At 44.8% G+C, this 16,472-nt stretch overlaps 1 protein-coding gene across 1 annotated transcript in view; it reads right to left on the reverse strand.

Moving 5' to 3' along the window:
• Nucleotides 1–5,585, reverse strand: part of LOC102381109 (chondroitin sulfate proteoglycan 4-like) — a 33,852-nt gene extending 28,267 nt beyond the window's left edge. The window contains exons 1-3 of the mRNA XM_006017289.3: nucleotides 5,495–5,585; nucleotides 4,703–4,866; nucleotides 65–3,637 (exon numbers count right to left, since the gene is read on the reverse strand). Coding sequence (XP_006017351.3) covers nucleotides 65–3,637; nucleotides 4,703–4,866; nucleotides 5,495–5,585 — 3,828 coding nt within the window. The remainder of the gene's footprint in view (nucleotides 1–64; nucleotides 3,638–4,702; nucleotides 4,867–5,494) is intronic.
• Nucleotides 5,586–16,472: the final 10,887 nt, after the last annotated feature.

The following is a 16,472-nucleotide window of genomic DNA, read 5'->3' on the forward strand; positions in this document are numbered from 1 at the left end:
AATAAAGGAGAAAATCTGTTACAGATAGAAATGTTCAGCTCAACCGACCACATAGGCAACTTACTTGCAGCTTTCCCTTACTGATTTTAACTGGTTTTCCTTCTTCAGCTAGGAGGTTGTTATTGTGTATGATCCTTGGTGCATGCTGATGACTTTGCAGGTACACATGGACATGTAGTCCAACATCCAAATGGATAGCATTAGCATATACCGTAATGTTAAATATATCAATAAGGTTGTTACTGTCATCATGCCTGTAAATCACACATCCCCTTTTCAGATCAAGCTGGGTAAAGGAATCCATTGCTAGGTTATTTACAAAGATCCTTCCATACTTTGGAGGTGAGAATATCTTGTATGTAATCTCTTGATCACTTCTAATGTCTTGGTTTGTGATAACACTAAGGTTAGCTATTGTAATAGTTTTTTCTTTTCCTTTCTGGACCAACAAGCCTGTATTATTTGCTAGTCTAAGATAGGGATCAGAAGCGCTAACTTCTAGAAGTGAAGATGTATAGTGTTTGCCATCAGTTACAAATAACACAAAGCGTCCATAACTTGCACCCCTGTGCCTAAATAGGACCTGCTTTTGCTCCAAGTCTTCTTGCTTGAATTGATACAGTCTATAGGTGGTATCATTCACTAGAACCAAGTCGCCATTAGGAATCCCACGCCTCGTGTACAGCAACTGACCATCATCAAAATCAGAATCAGGATCATGGTAGCAGAGGTCTGCTAAGGTCAACAACCTCTGCCCATTATTAACTACATGAAATACTTTATCAACTACACGTACTGGTTTCTCATCATTCTTCAGTGCAACAGAGATATTAAATCTAATCTCTACTGATAGGTGTTCTGCATCTGAATCCGAGTTCACACTTGTTCCTGATTCTTTGATGGAAGCGACAGCAAGAAATTCATCAAACATGGTCTCAGAGTCATCGTGGACATAGATAAGGCGCTCATTAATTATATCATGATTAGTGAAAATGGTGATATTACCATTACTCTCTAAAGAATCTGAAAAATTAATGAGTTTTAATTTTCCATGCTGAGGACTTTTTGTAACCTTATATTGGAAGACCTTATTATCTAGCATTTGTACAAGCAGTTGCGTTTTTGTTATTAGTTCTCCTTCACCTTCTGTTACAGTCAAGCCATTATTGGTCAAAATAATGCTTCTGAGATCTGCTTTGATGTTGATTTTGAAATCATAGATATTGGATTGCAAATATTTTGTATGAATTAAAAATGTAAATGAATCCTCAGTGTCTTCATGAGGTCTACTGATTAATTCATATTCTACCTTACAATCAGTAATATTTTTTTGGCTAAAGGTTGAACTTTTTTTCAAGGGTTGGTTGTTAAGCAGCATTTGTCCTTTTTTAGGCAGGGACAACAACTTATAATGAAGTTCTTTTTCAGGCATTTCTATATCCATGAGGACAGCAAAAAGATTATCCGAATTCAAGCATTTCTTTTTTGTTTTCTCAATTTCTAGAGGTGTATGTTTCAGTAAATTATACCTCAACCACTTCACTGTAATTGGAAACACGAGCTCCTCACTGATTTTGTCTCCAATGCTCACCATAAATTTAAATTGATCTGTAACATTTTCCAGCTGCATTTCTTTGAAAGTACTGCAGTATCTCACTCGGTCACGCTCAATAGAGCGTTGAGAAAAAGAGCTTACTTGCTTCCACTCCCCATTAGAACGTTGCCTTTGAATTTCACCAAATCGGGGTGATTCTGTGACCTCATATCTTATCTCCATCTCTTGGTTGTCAGCATTTGTTTCCACTGCCAAATGACTGAGCATGATCAAACCTGCTTTACCTTGTAGCACTTTTATTCCCGAGTTGTTGGCGACTTTATAATCCAAAGGAACAGCCATGACACGCAACACAACTGTATTGCTCACTTTTTCTCCATCACTCGCTCTCAGAACAATCCTTGAGTTTTTGACACCAGTGTGGACAAAGAAAATGTTGCCTTCTTTTAAGTCCTCATTAGAAAAAACAGTAACAGCTTTTCCAGGATGCTTGGAATTTTCTAAAAATCCTGCATCTCCATTCAGATTTCCAAGTACTGAAAGACTGAGAACCACAGAGTCTGTATCTCTATCTGAAACTTTTATTAGGTCAGCAGTCAAGCATTTCTTTGAGTTCTCTAACAGAAGAAATACATTTCCCTGGGGGAGTGCAAGTTCAGGAGCATCATTTGTTGGACTTATAGTAATGTTAAACACATGCTGCTCAATTCCTTTCAGATAGGAAGGCATATCTTTTTTACTCCTGCTAGAAATGGAAAAAGTAAAATAATCATACGTGTTCTCAGAGCCATCATGGACATAAAGTACTCTTCCTTGCCACAGGTCTAACATGGTAAATGTCTTCTCCTCCTGCCCCTGTTCAATATTTAATCTCAAGTCACCATGAGAGGGATATTCCTTTATTTTAAAAAGGATTTGTGACTGACGAATCCCTAATTTATGAAACTCTAAATTTACTTTAATATGTTTAGATTCAAGTGATGCTTGCCCACCTTCTGGAACAATCAAGTTATTTAGAACCAAGAAATTACTATTATCCTCTTTGCCTTGAGGTCCAGAGGAAAATTGGTTGGAAAAAATGCCTGAAGTTGGGACTGCCGTTGCAATAAGAGTCTTTGTAGGGGTCGCAGAAGGACTGATATTAAAAGCACTCTCTACTCTACAACCAGCTGAAATGTCCTTTGTAACCAGAACATTCTTTAATGATTTCCTTTCTGAATTAGATTTCAGGTCTCTTAAGCAACCTTGGAAAGATCCTCCTCTGGCATACTTCCCAGAAACTGAAGTTAGCTCTAACTTCATAACTTCTGCCCGTGTGCTGTCATCTATACCACCTATAAAAAGAGGCCCTTTCAGAAGGGGTAGCTTGCTATGTGAAGCCAGTGATGTCTTCACAGTCTCTTCATCTATTGTCAGCTGCAAATATTCTGCAGTAAATTTCAGTTCAATGAAGTGCCACTTGTTATCACTGATTGACTTCAGAGAATAAAGCTGTGTTCTACTTTTATTCTTTCCAATATAGGCCTTAATTAGTCCATCCTCAATTTCCATGGCGATGAAATCTCCTTTTTGCCCAGAATTATAAAGCAGTAAGCCTCGCTGAGCTGAGGTCTGCAATGCATACTCGAAAACACCTTCTTGCTGGATGTCCCATAGTGGGAAGGAAACATAGGATTTGGAACTGAAGAAACTGATAGGCTCTTCTTCGCCTGCAAAGAATTCATCACTGCAACCCAATGAAACTTCGTGAACATTTTTTAAACTACTGTAAGGTCTCAGAGATGTTAGGATCTCCTTCTGATTAAATAATACACCATCAATGCATCCTCTGAAGTTGGTCATTGCACTGTCAAGGTAAGGAACATCAAGGCTACCACTACCGCCAATGTAGATTTTATGTTCATCATTGAGTTCATAGAGAGTTTCAGCCATTTTTGCATTGCTTCTATAGTGTTGATCTATTATGAGAATAATATTATCTTTTTTATGATGTAGTTCCACCAGGTGCCAAAATAAATCATTCAGTTGGAAGCCGCTTTGAGAATGCAGCACTTGTTCCCCTGCTCCCAAGTTAATTCTTAACTGTAAGAGAAAATTTTAATGAGCAAAATCAAATCATGTGAATCCAGAAGAAACTCATAGTATTTAATTTTGTGATAGCTGCTCAAGTTAATTTTCAAACAAATCATTTAAAAAATACAAGCATAAAATTATTTATCATAGTTATGGGTGAGCCAATAGTAAACACTTCAAATCCAATACAAGTTTTGGGAGGGTTTACCTGTCAGCACCATTTTAGCCTAGATGCAAAAGCAGGAAAGAACCATTTCTAGTTCTGATGTAGCCCAAATCTGCAAGAATCCAAGCACTAAATCCTTGCAAGAATAACTGCCCTTACAACAAATACATGAGTTATTTCTGAAAGCTAGCATGGAAAGGTTTATGAGAATTAGTGCTGTCACTAATCCTGATTTGCCCATCAATTCAATACATGGGTTTATCCAAGGGCCATCATTAAATTATTATAAGAAATATGCTACATATCAACATGATCAAATATCATATTTTCTCACATATCCCAGAATATAATATGCACCTTGTTTTAGAAAGGCAGAATGAAAAAAAAAGATGTTTCCATTATTATGGCTACATAGAGCAGGGGCAGAGCCTAATCTTCAGAGAATTCATCCTCCCTTTCTGCTTAACTCAAGCTGAAATAGGAGGAAAGAAACCAGGAGCAGCTAATAGCAAAACTGCCGTAAGAAAGGTTGGCTTAATTAGTAAAACATCAAGACCATTAAAAAAGAATGATCATTAATACCTCTGGAGTGAAGAACAAGGAGCCATTAAGTCAATTAACTCCCTCAGCTGCCTGAATAGTAACACAAGAGCTGCTGTACTGTAGAGTAGGAAGCAAAGCAATGTGCTTCTATCTCGGCCAGCAAATCAGTTTCCCCACTTTATATACAGGTCCCAATATTTGGGGAATTTGAGAAGAACGGGTACAGGAGAAAATTGGGTAGTTACTTTAATTTTTTTCCCATTTTTTTTAAACTATGACTATGATTATAACACTGTTTTAAAGACAAACATTAAGCAATACAAACCATACCTGCTTTCTGTCTGTTCTGTAATTAAAAAGCATACCTGTACATGTCCTGAGTGTAACTCCACTAAACAATAATCCTTTTTTCCAGCTGCAAGAAAAAGCAATCCATGTGGCTTGCTGGTTCGAAATCTTAACTGCAGGGATGTAAGGAAGGATGATTCTGCTATTTTCAATTCCACAAAGCTGTCACCATAAAATGACACTAAAAGAAAGAGAAGAAGGCAGACAAAGAGCATGTTTACTTACCCAAAATATATGCAGGGTATGCGGTCTACCTCAATTCACAAATAATGATTAAATTTCCATTTCTGCACACTCCTGTACATCAATATGGACAGATGGTGCAGCACACAATGGAAGGTAGATTCATACTCTCTCCCAAAAATAACAGGCCTGAAAACCTTTCAGGCATGAACCAAACAGAAAGACCCTACATCATGCTAAGAGGTACATCAGAAAAAAAATATCAAGGTATCTATATTTCTGTGACGCAAAGTGCGTCAGAAAAAAATATCACATTTACCCAAATCCAAGGTGACTGAGTTTAAGATGACCCTCCCAATAATTAGATTCTATACATGGAAAATCTATAAATTTATCATTTTCCATAAACAGAATCTAACCATTGGAGGGTCATCTTAAAAATGTTCCCCCACAATGCTGCAGTGCTGAAAGCAGTGGTAGGGAGGATAGCAGCTACAGGGGGCAGCTGGGGGGAGGGGGGGAATTGGGGGCTGGGGACTGCCTCTCCCCCTGCCACCTGCTCCCATGGGTGTCTGCCCTTCTGCCACCCGCCCCATCTCCAGTGTCTGCGATCCCCTGCCATCTACCCCTCACCAGTGCCTGTACCCCCAATCCCTGCTTGACTCCCCTCCGGTGCTTGCTGCCATCGCTTTCTCTCCACTGTGGCTCTGGCACCATCTCCGTTCTGGCTCCCGCCTGAGGAAACAGCAACAGTGGTTGCAGAGGTGGCAGCACCAGACCCAAGCTGCCACCACCACTGCCACTGCTGCTGGGCAGGGGCCAGAGCTCCAACTGAGGGTAAGCTGATGCAGCAACAGCCAGGGCGTGGGCAATGGCAGTGGAGAGGGAGAGGGACAAGCAGAAGTAGCGCTGGGCACAAGAAGCGGGCAGGCACTGGAAAAGCAGATGCAGCAGGGGGAGTGGTGTGGGGCAGAGGTGGAGGGAGTTAGGGGAGGCACTAGTTGCACCTGAAGCCAGAGCTATACTAGTTACGTGACCCCCACAGCCTTGTACTTGAATTCAAGACAAGGGGTCGTTCACCCCCCCTCCCGCATGTTGAATTGGGGAAAAAAAAACCTTGTCTTGTATTTGAGTAAATATGGCAGTAAACTAAATGCCATATTGTGGATACTGAGAGCTATAGAGTTTTTCAACTGAAGAGATATAGAGTTTTTCAATCATTGTATTAAGATTCTGAAGAGTTAACTTATTTTTCCCTATAATATTAGATCCTACAGCCCTCAATGAATTTGGGAACACTAGAATGAAATTGGACTATATTATAGTCCTATCAATAAAATCCCTTAAAGAATCCATCGATAAAATCTCATCCTTTCAAAAAATTGTAAATTCCAGAAAAACTAGAAGAGGGACAGTAGAGGATCAAAAATGTCTAGCAGTAGGGCAATGATAGCAAAATATCTGTGTTTATATTGAATATTAATAAAAAGCCTTCAGGTTACAGATTTTGCTTTTTCCCCAAGCCATGCCCTCAATTTCAGAGCCCATCACTGTGGATGAGGCAGAAAACTCAGCATCAGTTTAGGCATTAATCCATTTCCAAATCATTTCTCTGGCCACAACCACCTACAGTCCTGGCGTAATCTATATTTGGGTTACCCACCAAAGCAAGAAGCATGTTGTGATGGTGTAACAGTTAGGTTCCTCTGGGGGGGAACCTCTTTATGTATGGTTTTGGGGTTTTTTTGGCAGAAAACACATTACAGATTACCTCTGAAGACCCAGATCACATCATTTGAAGAAAGAGCCTTCTGGCTCTGGTCCCCTCATGTTGCCAATCATACCATCAGGGAATGTACTTACGATTGGGCCAGAAATGACTGTCTTTTGTTGTTAGAGCATGTGAATTTAGCACAAGTGTTAAATAACTTATTTTTATATTGGGACTGGGCGGACAGTTCTTTTGGTAATTCTGAACTGAGCCCCAAGGGAAAGAAATGGGTATTGGTGTCTAAGATAAAGTCTGTACTACAGTTGGCAAGGTAACAAGAATTCCATATTGAAAAAAACATTGAGACAGTGAAATTGAAAGAAACCCTAAACCTTTCATAATTTTTCATAAAAATGTGTATGTTAGAAAAGAAGGGAGGGTCCAGGGATTAACCTAAAATATGAGAAGCATAAATTCAAGTCAAACTCTAAAACACTAAGCTGTTGGCTATTCAGGGGGCTTCTCTTCTCCCCCTCTACTGATTTTGACCAGAATCCTCTGCAAGGACAACCCTTGCAGTCTGAAACTTGGCCAGCCTGCAAGAGAAAACATGCTGTTTCCCATGTTTTTCTCCTTTAAAGGGGAAATCTGTGATTTTCTCCTTTAAAAGAAAAAAATCCACATTTTTCTCTATTAAAAGAGAAGATCTTCATTTTTTCATGTTTTTCCATAACAAACAGAAAAGCCAGATCCCTGGTTATGAGGTACTGTGCATGCATAGCTGAAAATAAAATGGATTAAAGACTTTACCTAAAAAAAAAAAAAAAAATCAGTAAAAAAAAATTGCAGAAAGTTTCTTCAACCAATATTGCTCACTATTTACTCACGATTAAGACTCCTCTCAGGAGGAGCACCTAGCTAAATTGCCTCAGGAGGAACCCTGGAAAGGAACTGTGATCTGTGCAGCACGGTCCCTTCACTTCCAGTTTGAAATTATTATCCTTTTTATACAAAAAACTCAAATGACATCATTCCTTGCCTGAATGAATTATCCTCAGTGTCCCACTCCTCCACATATATCAGGACTTAAATCCCACATGGCAGAACAGCTGCACAGCATTTTTTTGGTCTTCAAAGGGTTTAAGCAGATATTGGCACCAGTGCTGCTCTTGAAAGATAAAATAATTTTTTGGCTACATGCTGTAGTGCAAGTGAAAACAAGGTAGCTAACCTTGAAAGTATTCCCATAAATGCTGAATGCTTCTGATGTAGAAGCAAAACTATGCCAAAACCCAAACTATTAATTTTTCTAATGTTCTAAAAGAAATGTCACAATTAGGTTACAAGACAACAGGTGCTCAGTTCAATTGCACTAATGTTCAGTCTAACACAGTTAAGAAACACCATCACTTAAAACATTCAGGTTATAATGTTCTGAAATAGCATGTAATCTATTAAACCATGTAGTCAGTACAGCAGAAATCAAGAGACAGAGGAGGGGGTCAAGTTGCTGCAGTCTCCAAGTGTTTTGATTACTGCTTCAGGTGACAGCACTAAAAAATGAGCTGTTGCCCATAGGGGTAAAAGGAGATACTTCTTGAAAACAGGAATGCAGGAATTACCTGACTGGATCAAATCCAGCAATCACATAATTTAGTATCCTGTCTCCAATGGCAGGTAGCAATAAATGCCCCAAAGGAAAGGAGCAAAAACCCCGTGGTAGGTAGATACAGGATATTCTGCCCTCATAAGAGTGTCATTTTAATTCTTAATAGTTAATGACTGTCTTAAATCCTGAAACCAAATCCCTATCTCAATCTCTTTGCCTGCATTAAGTGTTAACAATCCAGGTAGTCTTTTTTGGCCATGTAAAATGCAGTCTCTCTGGAATCTTACTACCTACTTGGCCTCAATGACAGTCAGCAAGTTCTACAGGCTAATTAGACATGAAATAAAAAGTAACTCCTTTTATTGGTTTTGAATTTGAATTTCATTATTATTGCTATGGTAGTGTAAGAGTGATGTTGTAGCCATGATGGTCCAGAAATTATGCAAAAGACAATGATTTTTTAAGGAGATATCTTTTAAGGAGATATCTATTGGACCAACTGTGCAGTAGAGTCAGACAAGCTTTGGAATACAAGACATGCCATGATGAAGAATGTCTTGCATTCAAAAGCTTGTTGAACTCTATTACAGAGTTTGCCCAATAAAATATATCATCCTAAGAAATCCTTGCCTCTTGCATTATTATTGTTTATATTTCAATAGTGCCTAAGAATCCCAGACACAGTCAAGACTTCACTGTGCTACATCCTATGCAAGTATCAACTTGCCCCTAAAGTTTAAGATCTTGAGTAATTTTAAAAAAATGTTGTTTCTTCCTCTGAGATTTCTGAGGGTGGCTATGAGAGGTAGCTCTTCTATCCTAGTAGCGCTCTCATGCAACGTACCACAAAGCTATATGGTGCTTCTCTTTCTGTTTACATGCATGTGAGACTTCAGTAAGCAAATAAGGTATGGGTTAAAGTGAATTCAGTATGGTTATAACACTTCCATTTGCCTCCATCTATACCAGGGGTGGGCAAGATACAGCCCACAGGCCAAATCTGGTCTGCAAAGCCATTCTATCTGGCATGGGGCCCCTAAATATTAAAAATATTTCTAAATTTTTTTTTATCTGTCTTTGGTTCCTGTCAAAAATGACAGGAACCAGGGGCAGTAGGACCCAGGGGAAGCCCGGTGGGCTCCCACAACAGCAGGGCCCACCTGGCCCCGTACCCCCCAGCCAGAAGCCCCAGCAGGGGCTTCTGGCATGGGACCATGTGGCTGCACCCCACCAGAACCTCAGGTAAGGGGGGCGGGGAGGGCAGGGAAGGAGCCCAGGGAAAAGTGGCCCCTTGCCCACCCTGTGGCTGGTGCTCCTTGCTGTAGCAGCTCGCAGCCCGCACGGGGCTGTCCTGAGCAGGCACAGGCAGCCCCATGCGGACTGTGAGAGGCTGCAGCGCAGGGCACTAGGCAGGGGAGGGGCTGGTTTTCCCGCACACAGCACCAACTTGTAACCCACCCCTGCAGCCAGCCTGGGTCCTGCAATGGCTCTAGGCTCTCCTGTCAGGGCTGTGCAAGGCGGTAGCAGCTGCAGCCCCCCACTTGCCATGCCAGGCAGTGTTTGCTGCTGCTGCCCGCCCAGAGCTCACATGCTGGGCAGCCCAGAGGCAGCGGTGGCAAACACAGCTCGGTGCAGCAGTGGGGGTGGGGGGACACAGCTGCTGCTGCCACAGTGCAGCCCCAACGGGCAAGCCCACAGCTGGCACAGGGGCCAGGCTGGCAGTGGGGCCCGTGTGGGCTGCGAGCAGCTGGAGCAGGGAGCACCAGCCACAGGGTGGGTGAGGGACTGCTTTTCCCCGCACTCAGCACCAGCTCATTCCCTACTGTGGAGCATGGGGTCAGGACTGCACGCTGCTCCCCGCCTATACCATGGGGCTGTGGTCACTGGGAGTGAGCAGGTGCATGAGGCCCACACCAGTGTCCCAGGTCCAGCACCAGCAGGGCCCAGAGCAGGGTGGCAGGAGTACAGGGGTCCTGGGCAGCAGGGGCTCTATGGAGCCGGGCCAGCTTCCCACACTCCCTGCTGGTGCAGACCAACCCGGCTCCACAGACCCCTGCCAGCCTGCACCCTGCTCTAGGCCCCACCAGTGTTGGCCCTGAGACATTGGGATGCTGGTCCCAAGATGGTGACCAGGGGGCAGGGCACCTGTCAAGCGGTGGGGCTACCCATGCAGCCCTCAACAGCTTGCCAAAATTGGGTAAGCGCCACCCCCCCAAATAATTGCCCGCCCCTGATCTACACTGTTTCACTTGGTAGAGCTAGGTGCCTTAATGCCATCCTCTGTAAGTTCACCCTCTAAGGGCTTTGTTACATATTTCACTTTAAGTTTCTCAAATGTTGATTGGCACTACTGTCAGCTCAAGTTTAGAGTAGTTACATGTTTAGGCTAAAAATCTTCTCCAATTGTCCTTAACCTATACAACTGTGATTTTGTCACTAAAAGGGTTGGTGAGCCAGGACAGGCTTCTATCTCTGTTCGGGTGCAGAGATGGGTTGGTGGGGGTGGGAGCGTGAGGCTGGAAGGGGGTAGAATTTAATGATAGGGACCGAGTAGTGAAATGGGAGGTGGAGAGGCAATGGGTGGGAATGGCAGGGGGGGGCCGGGTGGTGAAATGAAGGAGGTCAGACACTGAAGCTTCTAAAGGATAAAATAAAAGTAGAGGTGCACTGATACCTCGGTCCCATATGGTATCAACACCGATATAAGGAAAATTGACATTATCACCAAATCGGCTTTTTTTGGCTGATGTGGCTGATAATGTTGCCGATAGATGCTCTGTGCATGCACACAGCCCCAGCTGCTGCCATTCCACCTCAGTATCAAGTCGCTGGGTCTCAAAGTGGTGCGCACCTTGGTGGACCAGGTGGCAGTATTCTGTTATACAGCAGTAACTGAAATATCACTTTCTCCCCTGTACCCAAGAAAACATACATAGTATTTATGAAAGATTTGGAATAGTGACCAACAACTACAGTGAACATTGGTATCAGAACTTCCAGAGATCAAGCATAGAATATATATACCCCCAAACAGAAATATACAAAAGTCTTTTTAAATTTATCTTCCAGCTATTTAAAACCAAATTAAAAATATCTAATATGCAATGCAGTACTTGCTGCAGCATAGATCTGACCTAATTCACACATGCCAAAAGCCAAGTTAGAAAAAGCAGTTCAGTCATACAAAGATAAACCACCATGGGCAAAATTCAGCCTCCTGCTGTGCATCTAAATCAAGAGTGGGCAAAATACGGCATGCGGGCTGTATCCAGCCTGCCAGACCATTTCTATTCGGCCTGTGGGGCCCCTCCAAAAAACAATCATTACCAGCCAGTAGCTGCCCCTCTGAAAGCTGGTGGAAAGTGCAAGCTTTCAGAGGATGCACATCATTGGACTGGGCAGGCTCTGTGCCTTCACCTCCACAGGGCTCCCAGCACTCCAGCTGGGAGCCTCATGTGGAGGCACTGAGCATGATGGCACATGACTGGACAGCTGGTGAGTGGAGAAGGAAGCTCCTACCTGCAGTGCCAGGAGCCCCACACGGAGGCGTAGAGCCAGTCTGGCTCAGTCTGACAGTGTGCGCTCCCAGCTACAGTGCTGGGAGCCTCACATGCTAACATGGAGGCAGCCTGGCCAGCCTGGTGGCACACGACTCCTGGAAGGAGTGCCAGGAGCTCCCGTGGTGATATGGAGCCCACCCATTGGTGCATGATTCCCCATGACTCCTGGTCTGCATGCCATCAAGCCAGACGAGCTCCATACTACCACATGAAGCTTCTGGCACTCCTTCTGGGAGCCATGCACCATTGGTCTGGGTCAGACTGGGCTGGCTCAATGTCAGTATGTGGGCCTCTCAACGTCAGTATGTAGGTCTCTCAACACTGCAGCTGGGTGCGCACGTCACCAGGCCCAACCAAGCTGGCTCCATGCCTCCACGTGGAGCTCCTGGCACTGCAGGTGGAAGCTGCAGACCGTCATATTGAGCCAGGCTGGCTCTGCGCCTTCACACGCAGCTCCCCACTGGAGTGCTAGAAGCCCCATGTGGAATCATGGAGCCAGCCTGATTTGATGGTGTGCAGCTCCTGCCTGCAGTGCCAGGAGCCCCACGGGTGGGCACGGAGCCATCCCGGTCCGACCAAAGGCACATGCCAGCAGGCTGGCCTGGCCTGGCTCTGTAAATTAGGCACGTATGAATTAGGTCAGATCTATGCTGCAGCAGATACTGAGTTGCATATTTGATATTTTTAATCTGGTTCCAAATAGCTGGAAGATACATTTAAAAGAACTTTTATATATTTCTGTTTGGGGGTATATATATTCTAGGCTTGATCTCTGGAATTTCTGATACCAATGTTCACTGTAGTTGTTGGTCACTATCCCAGATCTTTCTATAGGAAAATATACATAGTACTGTACCTAAGTACAGACCCGGACACAGGCATGGGCAAACCGGGTGGCTGCCTGGTGCATGGACAGAAAAGGGGCTCCAAAAATGAAAAATAAAATTACACATCCAAAAAATGTTTTAATATTGCGCATATACGGGATTGGCAATGTTATCAATTGAGAACAAACTATTTAAAAACATTGATATCACAGATATGATAAAGACTTCTGCAACAAAAAAATCATTATCTCTGGCAAAGGGGGTCCCGATATTTAAAATTCACTTGGGGCTGCCAGGAGTCTAGGCATACCTAGGTATCTGAAATACAACAATAAAGTTGTATTTCAGATACTGCTGTATAATACGGGACTCTGCCTGCCATGGGCTATGAGCACCCTAAGAGCCTGGTGCCTGCTGCTGCTACTGGGGGGGGGGGGCACAACTTCCACAAACCTCCCCACCTCCCTACACCACACACAACCCCCCCCACACCCAATATACAAGAGTAAGACTTTATTTTGAGCTATTATGCAATCGTTTCTATATGCACTATTCAAACACACATAAATCAAGACAAAAAATATTTATTGTATATAAAATTAAAATATGTTATTGTAGATAGTTTTGCTTCCCAACGTTTTGCTGAGCATGATCCCATTTATGGTCCCATTTCCTCAGCATGGCCTCTCACTCCCAACTCACAGCCCCCCACCCCTGTGACCGCATTTGGGGTCATGGCCCACCGTTTGGGAACCACTATAGTAGATATTTGATTTTTAGTGTATGATTTTCTTTCCAGTTCCAAGGTGGCAAACCCCCCACCCAAAAGGAGCTCTTCCAGGGCCAAGGGGAGAGACTTCCAGTGGCAAAGGTCAGGGCTTAGGCAATCAGGGGGCAGGGCACATATCAAGGGGCAGGGCTACCCCTGTGATCCTTAACAGCTCACCAAAAGTCCTATACCTGATCTAAATGATGGCTTTCTAAACCATGTAAACTGCATTTTGGGCACTTACAGTTTGTGATTTTGCTTGCCCTGGAGCATGGGCACATAAGCATGCATGCATAGACTAAGAATGTACAAGAGGTTGTGCACTAGCTGGGCAGGTATGAGACTACATGTGCATTCCCACTCTGGATGTGGGCCTGTGTCTAAATTCACAGAACGTAGCTAGCCAAAAATCCATGACTAGGAGATATTGAATTCTAGAGAAGGAAAGTCCCTCTCCCCAGCATTTTAGCTCAATAGCTACCATATTTCATGGTGTATAAGTCAAGTGTTAAAGCCCGCATTTTAACTCTTAAAATTCAACATAGATTATACACTATATCGTCATCCGCTGCGAGCGGCGCCAGGCTCAAGCATCGAGCCCAGCCCCATCCCCTGCAAGCGGCACCAGGCTCAGTGTTTGGCAGCTCTGCTGTCAGTGGATAGGCTGGGTTTAGAGCTTGGCTGGCGCAGCCCAGGTAGCGCCACTCGCAGGGGATGGGGGTATGCCAGCCAAGCACCGAGCCCAGAGCTGCTCAGAGGGGACAGGGACGGGGGGTAGGACTGGGCTCGGCTGGCACGCCCCCCCATCCTGGGAGCAGTGCTGCTTGGGCTGTGCCAGCTGAGAGCCAAACAGCCCCATCTGCTGCAAGTGGCGCTGCTGAGCACCAACCCAGCCACACCAGCCGAGCCCAGGCATGCCAGCCAGGTGCCGATCCTGGCGCTGCTCACAGGGGATGGGGCTAGGCTTGGCACGCGATAGCACCACTCACAGCAGACAGGCTCAGTGCTCAGCTGGTACAGCCCCATCCCCTGTGAGCGACACCAGGTTTGGTGCTCGGCTGGCATAGCCCAGGCAGTGCCATTCACAGGGGTTAGGGCCACACCAGCTGAACGCCGAGCAGTGCTGTGGCACGTGTCCATTCCCCAGGTGCCCAACCCACAGTGATGGCACACAGGGGCTGGTATAAGCCAACCCCATGCTTGTGATCCAAAAAGTTAGGTCAACTTATATACCAAATGTATGAAATTCCTAGCTTTTTGGATCAGAAAAATGGGGTCAAATTATACATTGCGTCAACCTGTACACTGTGAAATACAGTAAGTGGCTAGCACACTTCTCTAGAAAACATGACATACCTGAGTCCTGAGTTCTAAACTCCCTTGCTAAGAATAGACTTGAATCAGTACCTCTAATTTATCAGCACCATTCTATAACTCCCGCGCCACACCTTCATCATTAGCCAGTCCTCTCTGGGCAGGTGGCCCCCACTCTTCCCCACTTCATGTTTCTAGGACATATGTATGTATGTAGCCACTTCCATACCTGGCTAATGCAGACCCTACTACACACACTCCACCTACACATGCACACTTAAATGCTCACGGTGCAGGGGAAACAGAATCATAAACTGTGGGCAAGCGCTGAAAATGTCATTTATTCAACTAGTACAGAATATGATATACATTTTTTTTAAAGAGCCCACACAGCCTGGGTGCTGACTTGGAGCATAGGCCGAAAAATAAAAGCTGCCACTACAACCACACGATCTGGCCAAAGGCATGGTAGCAGCTGGAAGTCACCAGTGTCCCAATGCATCCCGCTGCCCAGCTGTCTTGTACCCATCCAGCCCTTCCAAGTGCTCTTTAACTAAGTCAGCAGTCACCTTTGGCAGTCTGGTGCCTTTTGGACATCTGTCTATGCTCAAGGTGGGGGGATTGTCTTGGGCAGTATTAAGGAATACTGAAGCGAAGAACTCATTGATGAGCTCTACCTTTTCGTCTGCATCAACCACCCACTGACCTGATTTGTCCTGCAGGGGCCCTATGCTACTCTGCGCTTTCTTTTTGCTCGCTGTGTATCTGTAGAAAGACTTTTTATTGTCCTTGATTGTTGTAGCCAGCCTAAGCTCCAGTCCTGCCTCACTGACTCCCTGCAACACACCAGAGTGGTATATGCCTCCTTGGTGGCTGCCCCCTGCTTCCACTGCCTATACAGCTCTTTCTTTGGCCTCAGTTTTTCCTGAAGCTCCCTGTTTAGCCAAGTGGGCTTTTTTATCCCCTTAGCCCCTTTCCTGCATAAGGGGATAGACTCCTTTTGTGTCCCAAAGATCACTCCCTTGAGAAACTTCTAGCCCTCTCGGACCCCCGTTAGCCCGATGCTCTTGAGTTCTGCCACTTCGCTAACTAGGTTCCTAAGTTTACTAATGTTGGCCTTTCTGAAGTCTAAAACTTTAGCATCACTGGATATTTTTCTCACCCTTTACTGGATAATGAACTCTACTAAGTGGTGGTCACCATCACCCTGGTTATTGTGTACCCGCAGGTCCCCCATGAGATCATCCCCTGTTGCTAAGACCAGGCAAAGCAAGGCACTACTTCTGGTGAGACTGGAAGCCATCTGGGTGTAGGTGGAAGTAAATGGGGCCAAAGGACCCAACTTGCTCGCCACAGGGGTCTCAATCTGACCCCCCCCTTCCCTCCCAACAGACTTACCAGCCCAACAATGCTTTGCAAGCTCCTGGGCTAGCCACATACATGCTGTGTGTGGCAGGGCACCTTTGGTGCCTACCATTTTATCGACCAGAATGGGCAGCAGAGCAGCCTGCAGTTGACTGCTCTCTCAGTCAGAAGAGTCACATGGCCAGCAGGAGGCTGCCTGATTGGGAAGAGGGCCCAGCTGGTAGGGATAAGAGCAGGCCCTGAGTAGTAGGGCCAGCAGTTTGCTGCAAACAGCCAGAGGGGGAATATTGCCCAGCTGGACCTGCTGCTCACATAACATCTTTGGAGGGACAGGGCAAGAACTATGGGGATGAAGGAGGTTCCTGGTCCTGGGGCACAACCTGATGGGTAACCTGGCAGTAGGGACAGGAAGGGGGCCAGGCATATCTACGGACACCTGAGCCCACCTG

Source organism: Alligator sinensis, unplaced genomic scaffold, assembly GCF_000455745.1.
Source record: "Alligator sinensis unplaced genomic scaffold, ASM45574v1 scaffold573_1, whole genome shotgun sequence".
NCBI lineage: Eukaryota > Metazoa > Chordata > Crocodylia > Alligatoridae > Alligator > Alligator sinensis.